We start from the raw sequence: 23,468 nt of genomic DNA on the forward strand, positions 1-23,468 counted from the left end.
TTTTTTTTTTTTTAGGTAGACACAATATCTTTATTTTACATTTATGTGGTGCTGAGAATCTAACCCAGTGCCTCACACATGCTAGGCGAGTGCACTACCACTTGAGCCACATCCCCAGTGGCCCCCCTTTTTAATGTTTTATTTAGAGAAAGGATCTTGCTGAGTTGCTTAGTGCCTTGCTGGCTTTGAACTTGAGATCTTCCTACCTCAGCCTCCTGAGCCACTATGATTACAGGCTTGTGCCACTACTCTTGGCTTAAGTAAATTATCTTTATTTAATTAAATAAATTATCTTTTCATTTATTTTTCAAGATAAATTTCAGGATATGCATGCTTTTTAATATTATTTGTTTCAAAATATTCTTTTCCTCATCCATATATTTTTGCTCTTTAATCCCAAGTTAAAAAATCAAGACATTTAAGGAGTTGTAGGCTTGATGTGGCTCAAGTGGTAGCGCGCTCGCCTGGCATGTGTGCAGCCTGGGTTCTATCCTCAGCACCACATACAAACAAAGATGTTGTGTCCGCCAAAAACTAAAAAAATAAATATTAAAATTCTCTCTCTCTCTCTCTCTCTCTTAAAAAAAAAAAAAGAAATTTAAGGAGTTGTAACAGGGGTCCACTTCATTCTTTGAACATGACCCTACGTGCTCTTCAACTACAGTTTATTTTAAAACTTTCAGGGATTTTTGTGGAGTTTTGTTGTTGTTGTTGTTTTGTTTTTGTTTTCCCTTTCTCTTCTCCCTCTCCCTTCCTAATCTTGAGGGAAGCAGGATTATCCTTCTTCCCATTCTAGGCAGAATTATCTGTCCTTAAGCATATACACCACAGGAATGAATTTAGACTTCAGGACTGATGCCAGAAGACTTAAGAAAAAACTATCTCTTAAGGCTACAAATGAATTGTTCCTGACAGGACACAACTGGAATGTAGCCTTTGAATCACCTCTTTAAATGCCCTCTGTTTCCCCTAACAGCCCCTCACTGCCTCTGGGAAGAGTTTCCTCTTTGTTCTTTGCTTGCAAAGCAATAAAACTTTTTCTTTTTCTCTAAACCTTGTCCTCATTATTGGATTGACATTGAGAACAGAATTGAGCTTTCAGTAACTGAGTTTTTTTTTTAATTTTTTAATTTGTTTTAATTAGCTGTACATGACAGTAGAATGTATTTACATACTTTGACATATCATACGTAGATGGGATATAATTTCTTATTTTTCTGAGTGCACATTTTGCAGAATCATATTGGTCATGTAGTCACATACATACATACAGTAATAATGTCTATTTCATTCAGCTATCTTTCTTATCCCCATTTCCCCTCCCATCTCTTCCCTCTATCTAATCTAAGGTAACATTATTCTTCCCTAGTGCCCCCGACCCTGCCTTATTGTGAATTAGCATCTGCATATTAGAGAAAACATTCAGCCTTTGATTTTGTAGGATTGACTTATTTTGCTTAGCATGATATTCTCCAACTCCAACCATTTACTGGCAAATGCCATAATTTTACTCTTTTTTAAAGCTGAGTAATATTCCATTGAGTATATATACCACATTTTCTTTATCCATTCATCTATTGGTTGGTTCCATAGTCTAGCTATTGTGAATTGAGCTGCTATAAACATTGATGTAGCTACATCACTATAGTATGCAGATTTTAAGTCCTTTGGTATAAACTAAGGAGTGGGATAGCTGGGTCAAATGGTGGTTCCATTCCCAAGTTTCTGAGGAATCTCCATACTACTTTCTGTAGTGGTTGCACCAATTTGCAGTCCCACCAGCAATGTATGAGTGTACCTTTTTCACCACATCCTCACCAACATTTATTGTTTCCTGTATTCTTGATGATTGCCATTCTGACAGGAGTGAAATGAAATGTTAGAGTAGTTTTGATTTGTATTTTTCTAATTGCTAGAGATGTTGAACTCTTTTTCATATACTTGTTGATCGATTATATTTCTTCTGTGAAGTGTCTATTCAGTTCCTTAACCCATTTATTGATGGGGTTATTTGTGTTTTTTTGGTGTTAAGTTTTTTGAGTTCTTTATATATATCCTAGAGATTAGTGGTCTATCTGTGTGTGTGCTAAAAATTTGGTCCCATTCTGTAGGCTCTCTCCTCATTTTATTGTTTCCTTTGCTGAGAAGAAGCTCTTTAATTCAATCCATCTCTCTTTTCTCCAGTGAATATTTTTGGCACTTTTTTCTAATATGACATAACCATATTTATGTGGGTTTATCTCTGTGTCCTCTATTCTGTACCATTGGTCTACAAGTCTATATTGGTGCCAATACCATGCCATTTTTATTACTATAGCTCTGTAGTATCATTTAAGGTCTGGTGTTGTATTCCTCCTACTTCACTTTTCTTGCTAAGGATTGCTTTAGCTATTCTGGGTCTCTAATTTTCCAAATAAATTTCATTATTGCTTTTTCTATTTCTGTGAAGAATGTCATTGGGATTTTAATAGGAATTGCATTAAATCTGTATAACACTTTTGGTTAGTATGGCCATTTTGACAATATTAACTCTTCCTATCCAGGAACATGGGAGATCTTTCCATCTTCTGAGGTTTTCTTCAATTTCTTTCTTTAGTGTTCTGTGGTTTTCCTTGTAGAGATCTTTCACCTCTTTTGTTAGATTGATTCCCAGGTATTTTATTTGTTTTGAGGCTATTGTGAATGGGGTAGTTTTCCTAATTTCTCTTTCAGTGGATTCATCGCTAATGTATAGGAATGCATTTGATTTATAGCTGTTGGTGTATATGCTGCTACTTTGCTGAATTCATTTATTAGTTCTAGAAGTTTCTGGTGGAATTTTTTTGATCTTTAGATCAAATCATGTCATCAGCAAATAGTGATAGTTTGAGTTCTTCTTTACATATTTGTATCCCTTTAATTTGTTTCTTTTGTCTAATTGCTCTGGCTAGAGTTTCAAGGATGATGTTGAATAGAAGTGGTGAAAGAGGACATCCTTGTCTTGTTCCAGTTTTTAGCAGGAATAATTTAAATTTTTCTCCATTTAGAATGATGCTGGCCTTGGGTTTAGCATATATAGCTTTTAGAATATTGAGGTATGTTCCTACTATCCCTAGTTTTTCTAATGTTTTGAACATGAAGGGATGCTATATTTTGTCAAATACTTTTCTGCATCTATTGAGATGATCATATGATTCTTGTTTTGAAGTCTATTAATATAAGGAATTATGTTTATTGATTTCTGTATGTTGAACCAACCCTGTATCCCTGGGATGAATTCCACTTGATCGTGCTGCACTATCTTTTTAATATGTTTTTGTATGTGAGTTGTCAGAATTTTATTGAGATTTTTTTTTTTTTTTTGCGTCTGTGTTCATCAGGGATACTTGTCTTTTCTTTCCTTGATGTGTCTTTGTGTGGTTTTGGTATCAGGGTTATATTAGCCTCATAGAATGAGTTTGGAAGTTTCCCTCCTTTTGTATTTCATGGAGTACTTTGAGGAGTATTGGTGTTAATTCTTCTTTGAAAGTCTTGTAGAACTTGGCTGAGAATCCATCTGGTTCTGGGCTTTTCTTGGTTGGTAGGCTTTTGATGGTGTTTTCTATTTCATTACTTGAAATTGATTTATTTAAATCATGAATGACCTCCTCATTCAGTTTGGGTAGATCATATGTCTCTAGAAATTTTTTGATGTCTTTGATATTTTCTATTTTTATTAGAGTATAACTTTTCAAAATAGTTTCTAATTTTCTTCTGTATTTCAGATGTGTCCATTGTGATATTTCCTTCTTCATTTTGTATTTTAGTAATTTGAGTTTTCTTTTTCTCTTTGTTAGCATGGCCAAGGGGTTATCTATTTTTATTTTTTCAAAGAACCATCTTTTTGTTTTGTCTGTTTCAGTTGTTTCTTTTGTTTTAATTTCATTAATTTCAGCTCTTATTTTAATTATTTCCTGTCTTCTACTGCTTTTGGTGTTGATTTGTTCTTCTTTTTCTAGGGCTTTGAGATGTAGTGTTAGGTCATTTATTTGTTGACTTTTTATTCTTTTAATGAATGCTCAGAGTGCAATAAACTCTCATTAGTATTGCCTTTGTAGTGTCCCAGAGATTTTGAAATGTTGTATCAGTGTTCTCCTTTACCTCTAAGAATTTTTTATTTCATCCTTGATTTCTTCTACTATTCATTCATCATTGAATTGTGTATTATTTAGTCTCCATTTGTTACAGTAGCTTCGATTTTTTTTTAAATTTTATCATTGATTTCTAATCCATTCCATTTGGTCTGATAGAATGCAGGGTATTATCATCTTTGTTTTTTTGTATTTACTAAGAGTTGCTTTGTGGCATAAGATATGGTCTATTTTAGAGAAGGAGCCATGTGCTGCTGAGAAAAAAGTATATTTGCTCATTGATGGGTGAAATATTCTATGTATGTCAAGTCTAAATTATTAATTGTATTATTTAGTTGTATAGTTTCCTTATATAGTTTTTGTTTGGAAGATCTGTCCAGTAGTGAGAGAGGTGTGTTAAAGTGACCCAGTATTATTTTATTGTGGTCTATTTGACTCTTGAAATTGAGAAGGGTTTGTGTGATGTACCTAGATGCTCCATCGTTTGGGGCATAAATATTTATAATTGTTATGTCCTGCTTATATATACTTCCCTTAAGGAGTATGAAATGCCCTTCTTTGTCTCTTTTGATTAACTTTGGTTTGAAATCTACTTTATCTGAAATGAGAATGGAAACCCCTGCTTGTTTACATAATCCATACGAGCGATAAGTTTTTTCCCATCCTTTCACCTTCAGCCTGTGGATGTCTTTGCCCAGGAGGTGAGTCTCTTAAAGACAGCATATTGTTGGGTCTTGCTTTTTAATCAATCTGCCAGACTATGTCTTTTGATAAGTTTAGGCTGTTAACATTCAAGGTTATTTTTGAGATATGATTTATATTCCCTGTCATTTTGGTTTATTGCTGGCTTTTGATTTGTCTTAGTTTCTCATTTGGTTGAATGTCCCTTTAGTGTATATCCTCCCTTTGCTGGCTTTCACTTTTTTTTTTTTTTTTAACTTCATCCTAATGGAATATTTTGCTGAGAATGCTCAGTAGTGTAGGCTTTCTAGTTGTGAATTCTTTTAATTTTTTTTTATCATGGAAGGTTTTAATTTCATCTTCAAATCTGAAACTTAATTTTTCTGGATATTAAATTCTCTTGGTTGGCATCCGTTTTCTTTCAGAGCTTGAAATATATTATTCTAGGACTTCCTAGCTTTGAGGGTCTAGACTGAGAAATCAGTTGAGATCCGAATTTGTTTCCCCTATACGTAATTTTATGTTTTTTTCCTCAAAAAATAAAATAAAATTACGTACGGGGAAACAAATGTTTTTTTTTTTTTTTTTCTCACAGCCTTTAAGATTTCATCTTTATTCTCTGTGTTAGTCATTCTCATTATAATGTGTTTTGGTGTGGGTCTGCTATAATTTTGTACATTTGCGGTCCTATAAGCCTCTTGTATTTGATTTTCCATCCCATTCTTTAGGTTTGGGAAATTTTCTGCTATTATATCATTGAAAAGATTGTGCATTCTTTTGGTTTGTATCTCTGCTCCTTCCTCTATTTCAGTAACTCTTAAATTTTGTCTTTTCTTGTTATCCCATAATTCTTGGATATTCTGTTCATGTTTTTTTTTAGCATCTTCTCCTCATGTTCAATTCTACCTTCAAGGTTATATATGTTGTCTTCATTGTCTGAAGTTCTGTCTTCCAAGTGGTCTAAACTGTTGGTGATGCTTTCTATTGAATTTATAATTTGGTTTACTGATTTCTTTATTTCCAGGATTTCTGCTTGTTGATTTTTTCCCACTATCTCTAACTCTTTATTGAAATAATAGTCTTTCACTTCCTGTATTTTTTCTTTGATTTCACTCCTTATACTATCCTTTACTTCACATATCAGTTTAACTATATACAATCTGAACTCCTTGGGACATTTCTTCTACTGTGTTATCAGTGGCTTCTGTTGTTGAAGCATCTTGGTTTGTTTGGGGTGCTTTATTCCCTTGTTTTTTCATGTGTTAGTGTTTTCCCATGTAAAAGTATGGATCTAAGGCAGGATAAATTCTACCCTGTAGACCTATAGTGTCCCTGAAGGTTTCCAGTGCTTCACCTTTACTGGTAAGACTAATATCAACAGCACCCAATGAACACCTAATAGCTCCCTCTAAGGCTTTCTCATATTAAATCAAAATGATGAGTTCAATAGCTGTCTACAGTACAAAAAGAATATTTGTTAAAAAGATTTACAATTTCAGAGGTAGTGTAGTATGCAATATTCACAAGGAAGGAAGAGAGAAGCTAGAAGTAAAAATTCACAGGAAGAGTTGGAGAGGAGCCAACGAGAGATTGGCTGTTGGTTGGAGAGAAGTTGGAAAGAAAATCCAAGAAAATAGACAAAGAGGAGAAAAAAATCAGACATAAGAATACAACAAAAATGCAAAACACCAATCATATATCATTGACTTCCACACTCTGATGCATAAAACACATCCTGTCCCAAATATGCTAGAGAGATTAGTGAATCAAAAAATAAAATAAAGTAACTTGCTGGAAAGTCAAACTGTCTCTGTCAGTGTTCAACAGTTTCTCAGCTCTGTCTCTGATATCTCTTGGGATCACCAAACCCAGATCAGCCCTCGAAAACCCAGTCTCTATCCCACCGATCTGGGCTTCAGATACCTCAGGATTGGCCACTGTGCAGTCTGAAGATCTCAGTGCAGCTCCTACTTGCAGAGAGACCACCAGGGATACACTCATGCAAAGGAGCAACCCTGAGATGCAGCAGCAAGACAATGGCCACCAGCACTCAGCAGAAAGACCCCAGACTCCTCCAAACCTGCAGGCACCCCCACACTGGGATCCCTGCAGGTCCCAGCTGGAGTCCCCAGACAGAGGCTCTTATTGTGATAAATTTGCTGGCACCCAGGCCCCGGGCCCTGGCTGGTGTCCCAAAAAGGGTACAGGCATGTCCCCCCAAACCTGGCGACTCCCCTGAAGCAGTCCTGTAGGCAGCGGTGGTGGCGGTGGTTGTTGGCAGTTGGCAGTGAGTTAGCAGTAGCAGTAGCTACAACTGCAGCTTGTGGAGGCAGTATCTCCAGGCGATCTCCAAGGGTCAGCATCCATATCGACTTCAGTTGCATCCAGGGCAGTGGTTTCTTCTGTAGCAGCAGCACCCAAAATAACACCTCTAGGGGATCTCAGGCTGGCAGCAGCAATGGCAGCAGCAGTGCAGGCTGCTGATGGACAGGAGACCTCCAGTTCAGGGGCATGACCACAGAGGAAGCGACGGAATTCTTATTTGAGGTAAAGGAGGCCATGCCTAGAGAAGAGACCTCCAGGAACAGCAGTGGCTTCTGCAGCAGCCCACAAAGGTGACTTCAGGCTGACTGCAGCGGAATCAGAGGCAGCAATGTCGGTAGTAGTGCAGGCAGCCAGTAACTGAGTTTTTAAAAATATATTTTCAACACTATCACATTAACAAAATACATAATATAGCATTATGGCAGCACTGCTGTATGACAGTCATTTAAAAACATTCCTGCATTTAGCACAAATTGGTCACTTGTTTTTTTCTTAACTTTGTTCCCCCTTCACTAAATTTCTTCAGAAGATAAGTGGTTTCCAATGCTTAGAATCTAAAAATGTTTTTTAACATGTTAGGATGAATCAAATTTTAAAAATTAAACTGTAAAATAAAAATTGGATGAAGTTAAATAGTTCAGAGTTTGTCATACAGTGATGTAACTGTGATCCTTTTCATGAAGACCTGTAGTGGAAATGTTAGATATCACCCATGTGTTTTTAACACCAAAGGTGATTTTTTTTTTTTTAAGGTAAGGAAAATAGTTTGATAACATTTTTGTGTCTGGTGAAGGACTTTCTCTATTTATAATTTACAGCTTACCAGCCATGCAACAGAATGGAGTCCCAACCACCTGGGAGAGGATGCAGTGGTATCTTTCGCTGACGTTGGATGGGTAGCCACAGAAGAAGGAGAGTGTTCAACAAGACTAAGGTTAGTTTGGAAGGCTGTCAGAGCTGAGATACAATGTCTGTTATTTAAAATAATATCCTTTAAAGATGATACATTTGAATACTGTCTTTTAGTCGCCCCATTTGATCTCTCTAGTAACTAACTCTACTCTTTTTCTTGAGCAGTCTTCATTTTTGTTCAGTTTTAATACTCATCTAGTATAAATTCTCAGAGACATATAATTGTATCCTAAATTCTTGTGAATCCCTGCATTTTAGAAGTTTTATATTCTTGTATGAGAGACCAGAAAGAACTATCATAAATTTGTTTATATAAGTACAGTAATTATAATGGTCTTATTGAGGCAGAGGGATCAGTATGGGCCATAGTAGAGAATTTGTGTACTAAGAGAATGTTTCCTAAAAATTGTGAGTCAAGAAGAGTTGTGATTCAAAGGAAACAGTATATAAGAGTTAGAGAGGTGTGTCTATTTATTTGAAAGAGCCTGAATTAAATATTGACTATTTTTGGTGATGGGGATTTAACCCAGGGGCACTTTACCACTGAGCTACATCCTCAGCCCTTTTTATTTTTTAAATAGGATCTTGCTTAGCTGCTTAGGGTCTCACTGAATTGCTGAGGCTGGCCTCTAACTTGTGATCCTCCTGCTTTCAGCCTCTCAAGTCACTGGGATTATACCCATGCACCATTCCATCTGGCCATATGCTCTTCACTTTTATTAGGCAGGCATCAGAAATAAGTCCTTGCATTCAAGGAATATTTGGTATGTTAGAGGAGATTAAGAAAAGAGTTCAATAATACTGATACTATAAAATGTACTAAGCAGTTACGGAAGGCAGCTGGACTGTAGGATGAGAGGTTTGGCAAGGCTTCTCAGAAGGGGATGCTAGAGTTGACTAATGAGGAATTAGCAGGAGCCTTCCCAGTTGATTGATTTTATAAGTAACATTGACATTCTTTGGAAGAATCATTATGATTAATAATCTTGCCTAAGATAATTAATTTGTTCCGTATGATAGTATCTTAAGGAGAATGTGTAGTCTTTGGTTATATACACAATATAACATTTTTGTACTGAAAATAATAAAAAATTAAAGATTATAATCTGTGAGTCCTCAAGTAGACATATTGTCATCAAGTATTTGATTGCTTTTGGAGTAGAAGAACATTAAGAAATACTGAAATATTTCAAGTTTACTTCAGTTTGCTCATTCTGTAATAATAATTTATAATTATGTCTAATTCTTCAAACCCAATATTAAATAATTTTTTTTCTTGCAATGCTGGGTATGAGCCCAAGGCCTTGTGTGCTAGGCATGTGTTCTACCACTGAGCTACACCCCCAACCAAAATGAAATTTTTTAAGATTCATAATGCTTAAAAGTATTGCAAGTAACTCTTCCTTACACGAGGATCCTTGTAATCTAATGAGGAAGATGAGCATATAGTTGGCCCTTGCCCTTCAGTATTCTAGGGCTATCCCCCTGCATTTCCAAAATCTATGGGTGTGTAATCCTTTGTGTAACATGGCATAGTATTTGCATATAACCTGTGCACATCCTCCTGATTACTTTAAATCTACATTACTTATTACACCTAATACAATGTAAATGCTATTAAATAGTTTAGGGAATTAATGACAAGAAAACAGTCTATACACATTTAGTACAGACATAATTAAAAGTGTACATATTTTTCATTTGTGTTTGCTGAATCCATAAATGTGGGACCTATGGATACAGAGGGCTAACTTTATTTATAAAAATCTATAGTGTAAAGATAGTGAATAATGTGAGACTGCAGACTTTACTAAAGCTCTCCAGTTTAATTTTTCAAATTTGAATAATAGCTGCAAATGAAATGTGCTGTTTTTAAGAGAGTATCAGAAAAGACCCCAGCCTGATCCCAACTTCATAGAAGATGGCAAGGATTTAAAAGACTCTAAAGGAAGTGACCTGGGAAGCAGGCAGGCTGGCTCACTTTAGCTCTTAGGTTGAGAATAGACCAGGGCACTCAATGGATCAGAGTAAGACAATTTCCTACTCATAGCACATCAAGCAGCAGGTGTTACTTGTTTCCTTTCTAATCCTAATTATTTGATCTGAGACATTAACTGATAATTTATAGGCATAAGTGGAAGGAAAAAACCTGCATTTAGTGGCAAAATGTTATTCCCAATAAATACACTTTTCAGAAGATTTAACTTTTAAAATTTAAAAAAAAAAAAAAAAAAAAAAACCACACAGAAGCTTGTGTTGAACAGAGCCTAGAGCAGCTAAATGTGGAAATTACCACTCATCTTCTGGTCTATAGCCTCTCAACACTCTGTCTCTACCCCTCTACTGTCCATCCTCTTGTGGATTACCTCCTGCTGTCAACTTGGCTAGTTGTCTTAATGCAGTCACTTGCCCACTTGAAAAGATTAGTCATTTTCTACCCAAGGAGAAGGAACTAAATTATTAATCAGCTTTTTTTTCTCCCTGGATTCTAACACAATAATATATTTTTATACATTTCTTGATTGCTTTCTAACCTAAAAGATGAAGAACGATCATTAAAAAACATTTTGGGAATACCACCTATTTAGGACACTGAGAAAATTTAAGACTATCTCATATTTTGAGTTTCCATCATTGTGAGATAAGGGAAAGGACCTAGAGATATATTAGGTTTAACCTAGACTTTTCTTTGCAATGGTCAATGGAGTTAAAAAGACCTTTGTATTTATGTAAATTGTGCTCAAAAAGTGGCTTCTTTAAATACTAACATTGGAAAAACTAAGAGAATTCCAGTGCAGTGTAACTCTAAATAGAAGCCTGTGCTCTTCTACCTTTGAGCATTTTGGGAGCCAAAATCAATTAAGCAAAAAAGATGGAAATCTCATCAGCAGAAGTTGGTATGGTGAAAATTGTTTAAAGAAACAAAAGAAACATCACCCTGGCTGATTGTTTACTGCTGTGGAGACACCCACACTTGATGTCCCTTTTTGTTGTTTTTAAATTTGTTTTTTGTTTCTTAAAATTTCAATAGACGGGAAAAACAAAACCATTAAATTTACTTGTAGTGATCATGGGGAGATGTAGAAACTTAACCCTTTTTTAAATATTGTAGTTTCTGCTCAGTATTTATTATCTTTTATAATTTATTTCTTCTAGAAGATAATTTAAAGAAAGTTAGCTCAAATATAACTTGCAGTTGATATCTTAATCCAGTATATCATATTATCTTGTTCTAATTCTGGATATTGAGAAATAAATCTTTGCAGAATTTGAAGTTTGGCTTACTTGAATGATACTATTTAAAACGTGAGGATTTAATACTTTTGAATTTCTTTTTTTTTTTCAAATAAATGTTAGTTTATTTATTCTTCTTTTTTCCCCCTTTTTTTTTATTGGTTGTTCACAACATTACACAGCTCTTGACTTATCATATTTCATACATTAGATTGAAGTGGGTTATGAACTCCCAATTTTACCCCAAATGCAGATTGCAGAATCACATCAGTTACACATCCACAATTTTACATAATGCCCAATTAGTAATTGTTGTATTCTGCTACCTTTCCTATCCCGTACTATCCCCCCTCCCCTCCCCTCCCATCTTCTCTCTCTACCCTATCTACTGTAATTCATTTCTCTCCTTGTTTATTTTCCCATTCCCCTCACAACCTCTTATATGTAATTTTGTATAGTAATGAGGGTCTCCCTTCATTTCCATGCAATTTCCCTTTTCTCTTCCTTTCCCTCCCATCTCATGTCTCTGTTTAATGTTAATCTTTTCTTCCTGCTCTTCCTCCCTGCTCTGTTCTTAGTTGCTCTCATTATATCAAAGAAGACATTTGGTATTTGTTTTTTAGGGACTGACTAGCTTCACTAAGCATAATCTGCTCTAGTGCCATCCATTTCCCTGCAAATTCTATGATTTTGTCATTTTTTATTGCTGCATAGTACTCCATTGTGTATAGATGCCACATTTTTTTTATCCATTCATCTATTGAAGGGCATCTGGGTTGGTTCCACAGTCTAGCTATTGTGAATTGTGCTGCTATGAACATTGATGTGGCAGCATCCCTGTAGCATGCTCTTTTAAGGTCTTCAGGGAATAGTCCGAGAAGGGCAATAGCAGGGTCAAATGGTGGTTCCATTCCCAGCTTTCCCAGGAATCTCCAAACTGCTTTCCAAATTGGCCGCACCAGTTTGCAGTCCCACCAGTAGTGTACAAGAGTACCCTTTTCTCCACATCCTCGCCAGCACTTGTTGTTGTTTGACTTCATAATGGCTGCCAATCTTACTGGAGTGAGATGGTATCTTAGGGTGGTTTTGATTTGCATTTCTCTGCTAGAGATGGTGAGCATTTTTTCATGTACTTGTTGATTGATTGTATATCCTCCTCTGAGAAGTGTCTGTTCAGGTCCTTGGCCCATTTGTTGATTGGGTTATTTGTTATCTTATTGTCTAATTTTTTGAGTTCTTTGTATACTCTGGATATTAGGGCTCTATCTGAAGTGTGAGGAGTAAAAATTTGTTCCCAGGATGTAGGCTCCCTATTTACCTCTCTTATTGTTTCTCTTGCTGAGAAAAAACTTTTTAGTTTAAGTAAGTCCCATTTGTTGATTCTTATTGTTAACTCTTGTGCTATGGGTGTCCTATTAAGGAATTTGGAGCCCAACCCCACAATATGTAGATCGTAGCCAACTTTTTCTTCTATCAGACACAAAGTCTCTGATTTGATATCAAGCTCCTTGATCCATTTTGAGTTAACTTTTGTGCATGACAAGAGAAAGGGATTCAGTTTCAATTTTGTTGCATATGGATTTCCAGTTTTCCCAGCACCATTTGTTGAAGATGCTATCCTTCCTCCATTGCATGCTTTTAGCCCCTTTATCAAATATAAGATAGTTGTAACTTTGTGGATTAGTCTCTGTGTCCTCTATTCTATACCATTGGTCCACCCGCCTGTTTTGGTACCAGTACCATGCTGTTTTTGTCACTATTGCTCTGTAATATAGTTTGAAATCTGGTATCGCTATACCACCTGATTCACACTTCCTGCTTAGAATTGCTTTTGCTATTCTGGGTCTTTTATTTTTCCATATGAATTTCATGATTGCTTTATCTATTTCTACAAGAAATGCCATTGGGATTTTGATTGGCATTGCATTAAACCTATAGAGGACTTTTGGTAATATCGCCATTTTGATAATGTTAGTTCTGCCTATCCATGAACAGGGTATATTTTTCCATCTTCTAAGATCTTCTTCTACATCTCTCTTTAGGGTTCTGTAGTTTGCATTGTATAAATCTTTCACCTCTTTTGTTAGGTTGATTCCCAAGTATTTTTTTTTTTTTTTGAGGATATTGTGAATGGAGTGTTTTTCCTCATTTCCGTTTCCGAAGTTTTGTCGCTGATATACAGAAATACCTTTGATTTATGCGTGTTGATTTTATATCCTGCCACTTTGCTGAATTCATTTATTAGTTCTAGTAGTTTCTTTGTAGACCCTTTTGGGTCTTCTAGGTATAGAATCATGTCATCTGCAAATAGTGATAATTTAAGTTCTTCTTTTCCTATTTTTATGCCTTTAATTTCTTTTGTCTGTCTAATTGCTCTGGCCAGTGTTTCGAGAACTATATTGAATAGAAGTGGTGATAGAGGGCATCCCTGTCTTGTTCCAGATTTTAGAGGGAATGCCTTTAACTTTTGTCCATTCAGAATGATACTAGCCTGAGGCTTAGCATAGATAGCTTTTACAATGTCAAGGTAAGTTCCTGTTATCCCTAGTTTTTCTAATGTTTTGAACATAAAGGGATGCTGTACTTTTTTGAATGCTTTCTCTGCGTCTATCGAGATGATCATATGGTTCTTATCTTAGTTTATTTATTCATTGTTATTATTATTGGAATAAAGTTCTTTTTTTAATATTTATTTTTAGAAGTAGTTGGACACAATACCTTTATTTTTTTTTATTATTGGTTATTCAAAACATTACAAAGATTGCAGAATCACATCAGTTACACATCCACATTTTTACATAATGCCATAATAGTAACTGTTGTATTCTGCTACCTTTCCTATCCTCTACTATCCCCCCTCCCCTCCCCTCCCATCTTCTCTCTGTACCCCATCTACTGTAATTCATTTCTCTCCTTATTTTTTTCCCATTCCCTTCACAACCTCTTATATGTAATTTTGTATAACAATGAGGGTCTCCTTCCATTTCCATGCAATTTCCCTTTTCTCTCCCTTTCCCTCCCACCTCATGACTCTGTTTAATGTTAATCTTTTCCTCCTGCTCTTCCTCCCTGCTCTGTTCTTAGTTGCTCTCATTATATCAAAGAAGACATTTGGCATTTGTTTTTTTAGGGATTGGCCAGCTTCACTTAGCATAATCTGCTCTAATGCCATCCATTTCCCTGCAAATTCCATGATTTTGTGCTGCATAGTACTCCATTGTGTATAAATGCCACATTTTTTTTATCCATTCATCTATTGAGGGGCATCTGGGTTGGTTCCACAGTCTAGCTATTGTGAATTGTGCTGCTATGAACATCGATGTGGCAGTATCCCTGTAGTACGCTCTTTTAAGGTCTTCAGGGAGTAGTCCGAGAAGGGCAATAGCTGGGTCAAATGGTGGTTCCATTCCCAACTTTCCCAGAGGAATCTCCATACTGCTTTCCATATTGGCTGCACCAATGAATTTCTTAATTTCTAGGAGAATATTAGGTGGGGATATAATCTGCCAAAGTGACTATTAGTTTTTTGAATAAACAGTAAAATCATGTTTAGTTTACTCGTATTAAAGGTTCCAAAATTTATTTTCTGTATATAGGCTGTAGGAAATCTCTGCACTCTGCACTTGTTCATAATACAAAAACAAACCATCATCCTCTTTTCCATTCACAGACATAGGTATGAATATATTCATTCTTTCAGATAGGTTTTGGCAAACAAAGCAACCACTTTTGTGGAAATGGGAAGACAGTAGAGATAGAAATACATCTTTGTTCATGAGTTTTTTTCCTCTCAGTTGCATTTCCTTCTGTTGTCCCTACCAGATGCTCCTCATGCCTGGGACCATTGGTGGTGGTACCTATCCTTTTTGTCCTGAGGACACTGCTTCCAAATGCTTTCTCTAAAATCACTTTCAGTTTCTGGTGCCATTTCCTTCCCTTCTTTCCTCCACTACAGTTTAGAACAAGTGGGCTACTTTAATTCTTTGTTTATTTGAGATCTATATTTTTTCAAGATCTTTTCATGAGGCTAGAATTCTTTTACTCCCACTATCCTACCTACCAGCACTTTTCCCTAGTTCTTTGAAAAAAGTAATTTTAAAAAATCATTATTGTTTTATTAAAAACAAAACATTATATGTTCGTAGTGTAAAAAACTAAGTTTTTAATATGTAGGGCTGAATTAACACTTCAGTGTCTTTAATAGAAGAATAGCAATGTTGTTAGCCTGAGAATCTTCATAAACCTCAGCTCCAGTATTGATTCTTGATGCACTAGCTGAGTGATACTGACTCTTGTGTCCTTATCAAGCCTGTTTCAAGAAGCGCCTCCACCATAGCTCTAAAATAATATCTGATCCATGGACTTTAGATTAAATGTAGTGATAGAGAGGGAAGCTCCAGCCCTGTGTCTGATAGCAAAGGTTTCATTCAGCGTTAGTTTCCTCTGTCTCCCAATAACTTTCAAGCACAGGAAACTTTCCCCAGATGATACTGCACTAGGGCCTTGGCTTACTACTCTTTTGAGGTACCTGTGAACTATGATTACTATGTTCATATGAAGAATTTTGGCATTTTAGAATTTCCAGAATGTCAAAAGATAGGATGCAGTTTTTTGAGCTGATAGGTTTTGCTGGGTGGATATAAACAAGAAGTTAGAGAAGGACTGTTTTTTGTTTTGTTTTGTTTTTTGTTGTTTGTTTGTTTGGGTTTGTTTTGTTTTGGTTTGGTTTTTTTAGTTATAGATAGATATAATATATTTTATTTTTATGGTGTGCTGAGGACACACCATAAAACTCAGTGCCTCACACATGTGAGGTGAGTGCTTTACCACTAAGCTACAACCCCATCCCCTAGAACTATTTTTTTAAAGAGAAGGAATTTAAGACAGAAAAGGGCTTAAAGGGGAAATGTATGTCAGGTATACCTAATTGTAGAAAACAGGAAGAAATGGATACTTTTGTATACTTTGACATTTGAGAAACCCCAAAAGACTTCCATTTGGGACTATTAGATTGAGTACATTAAAAATATATTTTACACCCAAATGAAAATGAGACCATCCATATAGGTGATTCATAGATTCAATTATGATTCTTTTCTCTCCTTTTCAGTTTCTGTTTGCCATATTTCATCTATACTTTCACTGTATGTCTTGCAATTTGATGTGTTCATCCTACATAGGAAACACTAATATTGATATGAAGAAGCCAATACCCTGGGAAAAGGCTAATGGATTACTGATTTGATTTTGCAGTTAAATATAATAATTGTCCATTTTGAAGAACATTGAAACATCTCTTAGTTTAAGTAAAAACAAAACATGAATTAGTAAAACTTTGGTGGAATCTAGTGCCTCTTGATAGTGTTAGTTTGTACATATTCTATAGAGATTAAGAAGAATGAATAAGAAATCTAGGCATGGCTACGTAAGATTGACAAGTGCTTTGCTGTTTTTAACACTTATGGAGGGGATTTATGTAAGATCAGTTTGAAGAGTTGTTCATCAGTGTTATGCCCTGATACTTTTGCTAATGGGTGGCAGTGGTTTTTCCTCCTCTTGAAAAGCCTGAGACAACCACTCCTATCTTGCTTGCAGGACAGAAGTCAGGTCAAATCCACCCCTTCAAGATGACCTTCCTTTCTTCGAGAAGCCCCCAAGCAGGCATATTTCCTTACCAAGCCTGTCTCAAGAAGCGCCTCCACCAAAGAATACAGTACTGGCCAATGAGGAAGCCCTGCAGAAGATCTGTGCACTTGAAAATGAACTTGCTACTCTCAGAGCTCAGATTGCCAAAATCGTGACCCTGCAAGAGCAACAGAATCTCACTGCAGGTCTGTAAGTCCTACATTTGTTTGTTTTACCTGGCAAATTGGAAATTTTGAATGCCACTAAATTTATGATTAGTAAGTAACAACTCTTGATGTTGTTTGAAAATCAAGTGTCAGTCCCCTGCCTTGCTTATTGCAGAACCAGGTTAAGTTTAGGTAGTTTTTTTGTGTGTGTTTTGAACAATCTTGATGCTATCAGGGAGGATGATTAGGAAACCTATTTGGAAAACATTGAAATCCACGCAGTTGAATTACTACTGTTTGAATCCTTCCCTTAGGGGAAACTTAGCTGTCTGTAATAGTAACACCACCTCTGTTGGACATGAGGTCATTCTGTGGATTTCTGTCCAGTGAAAGGAGCCTGGGTTTCTCTGCAGGACCTGGGTAGTCTAGGACTACTTTCACCTCCCTTTCATGCTTTAACATCAGCATAATAGTACCTATATTATTGAGTTACTGTTCAAGCAAATACAGAAAAGATATGAAATGTCTTCACCACATAGCAGCTACAAAGAATGGAATCTGACCTTGGGTCTTCTAACTCCTTGTCTAATACTGTTGGTTTAATTAGTGTGATGTTACTGCTTCTTTGGGGAAGAAACCATAGCCTTGAAATCCTAGCCTACTAACCTGTTGGCATATAGTGGTGGTTTTTCCCATGGCTGTTCCCAAGTCATGATCCAGGATTAATCAGCTCTGTTGAAAGAATAGGATAGTCAGATATCTTGCCTCTGAGCCTCTGTGCTTGTGCCATCTTGGAAATCTCATCCAACCTGGACATGATAGCATGAAGGAGCTCTGGGCACCAAGTGCTGGAGGGATAATGGGTGTTCCTTCAGTAAATTTTGCATAAGCATGTAACTTTTTAAAATCCTAAAGTTCTGCCTTTTAATTCTGTTAATTTTAAATTGTTTTCTTTTGCTTTACCTCCCTCTTCTGGCAAACTAGGAAAACTACTGTAAATTGTAGATAATTTTAGAGTTTAGATGTTCTACTTATAATCTGAATCTTTTGAGTAATTCTTTCCATCAGTGCTATTTCCTCAACCAGTAAACAACTCTCTATGTTCCAATTATGCAGATGAATTTTAAGTCCTTATTTTATAACTCTATAGTTCTTATTTTGAAATTTAAATATGACACTTTTTTTTTTCTTCTGCTTGTTCAACAGTAATTTGTTCAACAGTAATTCTAAAACATTTTTTCTGTACCTATTCTAGTCAATGCCATTTTTTGGTTTGTTTTTTGTTTTGTTTTTCTGGTACTGGGGATTGAACCCAGGGGTGCTTACCCACTGAGCCACATCCCCAGCCCTTTTTATTATTTTTATATTTTGAGACAGGGTCTACCTAAGTTGGTCAGGACCTCGCTAAGTTGCTAAGGCTGGCTTTGAACTTGCAATCCTTCTGCCTCAGCCTCCTAAGACACTAGGATTACAGTTATGCACCACTGAGCCCAGCCATAATGCAAGCTTTTAGCTCTAAGTATCTTATATGAAAGTATACTTTAAATGAACCACAAATTTATCAAAGTGTTTTCCAATAGTTATAATAGTACTAAATTACCAAACTGTACATATTAAAAATAGAGGTGATTATGTGATACAGACTGCATTATATTTCTACTAAAAGTGATTATACATTGTGCTACAAACTTGAGCATTTTGATGTCACAGAAACATCCGTTAAGTTAAATGGAACTTTTCCATCTGGAGAGTTTGAATTGAATGAAATAGTAGATCAGATTCAGGCATTTCTCAGGAAGTAACTGAAACTGCTTTTCTCCTTACACACTGAGATTCTTTTTAAAGATATTGTTTGTAGGAATACAAAAGTCCCTAACATACATTTGCTTTTAAAAACTATTATTTTCTTTATTACCAGCAGGATTAAGTTGTGTGGGTGTGTATGTGCATATTTTCCTCTTATTTCTTCAGTAGGTGACTTGGTTTCTGCCACATCTGTTTCCACAGCCCCACCTCCTCCCTCCACACCACCACCGCCACCACCACCACCACCACCACCGTTGCCTCCTCCTCCACCACCTCCACCAGGACTCCACCAAAGTAAATCTGCTATTGATCTGATTAAAGAACGAAGAGAGCAAAAAGCCAATGCTGGAAAGACTTTGGCTAAAAACAATCCAAAGAAATCTGACATGCCAAATATGCTAGAGATCCTTAAAGATATGAATAGTGTAAAACTTCGGTCAGTTAAGAGGTGAGAATACATGTACTTTTTTATTGATTTCCCATTTGTTAATATCATGTAAAACCAACACCACACTTCTTGAGGAATTTTGTTTGACTACCATGGATAGTTTTTAGTTAAAAAAAAAAAATGGGTCCCAGTGACTCCTCCTATACCAGTAGCAAAATCAACTAATATTTCCAGGTGATTTTTTTAGTTTTCCCATTTAATATCACCCTTTTGTGTACTGTGTCTATTGTGACTATGTAGTCATTCATTCAGAAAAGGTGTGTTGGGCTGGGGGTAGAGTTCAGTTGGTAGAGTTCTTGCCTTGCATGCACACAGCCCCTGGGTTCAATCCCCAGTACCAAAAAAAAAAAAAAAAAGGATGTGTTATGTTCTTATACAGGTGGTTACTGTATACACATGGAAGATGGAACCCTAGTTTCTGAAGGAGAACACAGTATTCTGAAGATACCGAGTGACTCTTTATGGGACTCTCATGTACTTTTGTTCAGCCTTAATCTAGGTTTCCATATCACTGCTAGCAAAGTTTGTCAGTGCCATTATGGAGTAACTGTGATGCTAGAGAAGAACTATTGGTCAGGCCAGGGCTGACACAGTACTTCCCGGAGGAATGACAGTGTATGAGCCTGTCCCCTTGGTTTCTGTTCACTTCTCTAAGGTCAGAGCAAGATGTAAAGCCCAAGCCAGTAGATACTACTGATCCAGCTGCCCTCATAGCAGAAGCTCTGAAAAAGAAATTTGCTTATCGATATCGAAGCAATAGCCAAGGAGAAATTGAAAAAGGAGTTCCAAAGTCTGAATCAGAGGCCACCTCAGAGAAAGCGTTGGTGAGTATTAGCCCATGTTCTTTCTTATTATGTGGCAGTTCACACCATGACTGAGTCCCTGCCATTGCCAATCATTCATCTGAGTCCTCTGCAAGATTCAATAGAATGTGACACAAGATTCTGTCCTTATCTACAAATAGATTGAAAGTAATTGGAAAAATGGTAATATATTTGTTTAGCATTTATATTTTTAAATTTTTTTACTATAAAAATGATAGTTGTTTATTTCGAAATATAAAACTTGTATAAGAGCATAAAGAAGAAAGCAAAAGTTAATCCTATATCTTATGCTTAGCTATCTCTAATGTTAAATTTCCCATACAGGGTTATATTTTTAAGCATAATGAAGTGAAATTCACTGTAATAAAATTTTTATGTTAGGGCAGTGCACATGTTGTGATACAGAAACTCAAAGCCAGATCATTTTTCTTAGTGAACCCTGTCACGTCTTTTGAATAGGGTGATACCTGAGGTGTGGACCCAGTTGTATATGGGTGCTGTATAATAGGTGGAGATGGAGCAGGTTTCATAGAAGCTCTTCAGTATTAATTTCTACATTCCCTTTATTTGTAATTGTCATGGGAATAAGTACTCATTATTCCAGAGAGGTAGATATCAAATTATGGTATCCTTAAAACTCTTGTCGTTTAGACATTGCAAGGGAAAATTTGGGCTTGTTATTTTACTCAGAAGTAAACTTGCACTGAAGTAGGGTGTTGCTAATTATAGTTTTCCTTTCTAGAAAGAAATTTGGCTGATTGATTCTTTCATCCTGTTGCTGTGTCCTGTGTTTATAACAATGTTTAATTCATAAACGTTTTAACATTACTAGTATCTGCTTGGTTTTTCATGCAGAACATACCCAGCCCTGTGATCCATGATGGGGGTGGGATATATTATTACTGTTATAAGAACTGATATCTATCTTTATTCTTTTTCTTTCTTTTCCAGTTTGGGCCTCATATGTTGAAGTCTACAGGAAAAATGAAGGCTTTAATTGAAAATGTTTCAAACTCCTAATGGTCAATGAGCTGAAAAAAACTCCTGGTTCAGCTGGTTTGGGAGGGCTGAATTTGGCTAGTAGAAATCAACACTATTTAGTAAATACCTGGCTTTAGTATTCGGTGGTGTACTTTTTAACCTAGAGGATTAAGCAATAATGGAAGCACCATAACTTTGTTTTGCTTTTATGAGATGGTCAGTTCTGGAGCCTCCTATAACATACTGAATTCTGACATGTTTTTCACATTTAGCCAGGATGTTGAAGCCTCCAATCTTGAAAACATTTGAAAGATTTCAGAACATAGAAAGGACATTTGTGGATTTTACTGTGCATTTTAAAATTCTTAACACTAATTTATCTGTACAAATGTTTTATATACATATATTTGGATATAAAACAGTTTAAGAATTATCAGTGAATGACAATGAGGGTATTATTATCTTCATTTGTTTTCAGTGAGCATTTACTATTCAGTATGGGTCAGCTGGTATAATGTAAGTTGTTGGAATAAAATATTTGAGATTAGAATCTTCTTGCCTCTAATAGAACTTTTATCTTAGATTCTCTCTCACATTTTTGGAGTGGAGCTTTGAATAAGAACCAGTTGATGTTCACTGCTGCAATTCCATATGCTTTCCATTAGAGGGAAGTTGAGAACCAGGATGGCTGCTTGTACCTCATTGCATCCAATGCTGAGGAAACAAATGTACTTTTCAAGTGGTGACAGATTAAATTATTGAATTAAATCACTTAAATATAAACCAGATATGCCATCTTTCTTTATTTTCAGTTTAATAAATGGCACCATAAAAAATGACTCATTGCTAAGTTGATAATACTTCTGGAAATGTCAGCATAATGGAGTTTAAAATTTTTTAATATTGGTCAAAATATTTATAATGAAACATTATCAAGTAGGACTATGACTTTCCTATATATTATTTATCATTGGTCAGAATGCTGTTCTGATGAATTAATATTATGCAATGTAATCCTTAGGTGTTATTAGAAAGTGGAGAACTGCCTTTGTCATCCAGGGCTTATAAGGACTTGCTAACAGTGGTCAATAAACTTTCATGATTTTCTATTTGTGATAAATTCAGCTAATAGTTAATGCCAGAATTTCTTACCATGAGTAAATATTTGAATTTTTTAAAATTTAAATCTAGTGAAGAAAAGTTATACTTCCTGGGAGGATTAGGAGATAAGTAGAAATACACTTTAAGTTATTAAAAATGTTTGTTGTTCTCCTAAATATTAACAAAAATTATTTGAGATAATTTACATAGTTTGGTTATTTGGCTTAGGTTTAAACTGTGGCATGCTGTTGATAGATATTGTTTCTAATTGTTTGATATGGTTTAAAAATTCTGCCTTTTAAGAAATTCAGAAAATCCACCTGACACATAATTTGGGCTCCTAAGAAATTTATATTTGCATCAGTATTGAATTTTGGCTAGTGCTCCAATGTAAGGAAGTTACTATTTTAAAATAAAGCAAACTATTATTTCCCTTGGACAACAGTGCTTACATGTTTTTCTTTCATCTTTTTTTTCTTTCATCTATAAAATAAGGTTATTTTATAATGCACATGGTGCTTCTCTGTAGTAATTGCCTTTCTACATTTTTCAAGTGGAAATATACTCCTCAAAATGAACTGTATCACTTCTCATTCACTTTTTTTTTTTTAAAAAAAGGGATGTTATGGTTTAGATACAAGGTTAACCCCTAAAAGCTCATGTGTGAGAAAATGCAACGAAGTTTAGAGGTGAAATGATTGGGTTATGAGAATCTTAACAATCAGTGGACTAATCCATTGATATGGATCAACTGAGTGGTAAATGTAGGCTGGAGGAGAGAGTCACTGAGGGCATGCTGTTAGGATTTATATTTTGTGCCTGATAAGCAGAGTTTTGTTTTGTTCTCTCTCTCTGTCTCCGCTTTTTGTTTGCCATGTCCTTAGCTTCTTTTCTTCTCCACACCTTTCCACCATGATGTTCTGCATCACCTCAGGCCCAGAGCAATGGAGTCGGCCATCTGTGCAATGAGACATCTGAAACTGTGAACCCCAAATAAAGTTTTCCTCCTAAAATTGTTCTTGTCAGATCTTTGGTTGCAGCAGCAAAAAAAGCTGACTAAAATAGAAAGCTTAGCATTGACACTGGAAGGCACTCCCTGGAGGCACTCATGTTTCAAGGCTCTCAAACCCATAAACCCAGTATAGGATTAGTGAGATGTTTTCCTATCTTTTTGCCACACCCACTTTATTCAAGTTGCAATGCTCCCACCCAACATAATACCTTGAAGTCAGAACTTAATAATAGTTAAACTCTC

The 23,468-nt window shown here is 35.8% G+C and overlaps 1 protein-coding gene across 1 annotated transcript in view; it reads left to right on the top strand.

The window, feature by feature from the left end:
* The window catches only part of Mtfr1 (mitochondrial fission regulator 1), a 55,920-nt gene extending 32,711 nt beyond the window's left edge, over window positions 1–23,209 (top strand). Inside the window, exons 4-8 of the mRNA XM_026410036.2 lie at window positions 7,934–8,049; window positions 16,857–17,092; window positions 19,061–19,307; window positions 19,963–20,131; window positions 21,083–23,209. Of these exons, the coding sequence (XP_026265821.2) occupies window positions 7,934–8,049; window positions 16,857–17,092; window positions 19,061–19,307; window positions 19,963–20,131; window positions 21,083–21,151 (837 nt within the window). The 3' untranslated portion in view covers window positions 21,152–23,209. The remainder of the gene's footprint in view (window positions 1–7,933; window positions 8,050–16,856; window positions 17,093–19,060; window positions 19,308–19,962; window positions 20,132–21,082) is intronic.
* The last annotated feature ends 259 nt before the right edge of the window (window positions 23,210–23,468 follow it).

This window comes from Urocitellus parryii, chromosome 7, assembly GCF_045843805.1.
Source record: "Urocitellus parryii isolate mUroPar1 chromosome 7, mUroPar1.hap1, whole genome shotgun sequence".
Lineage (NCBI taxonomy): Eukaryota > Metazoa > Chordata > Mammalia > Rodentia > Sciuridae > Urocitellus > Urocitellus parryii.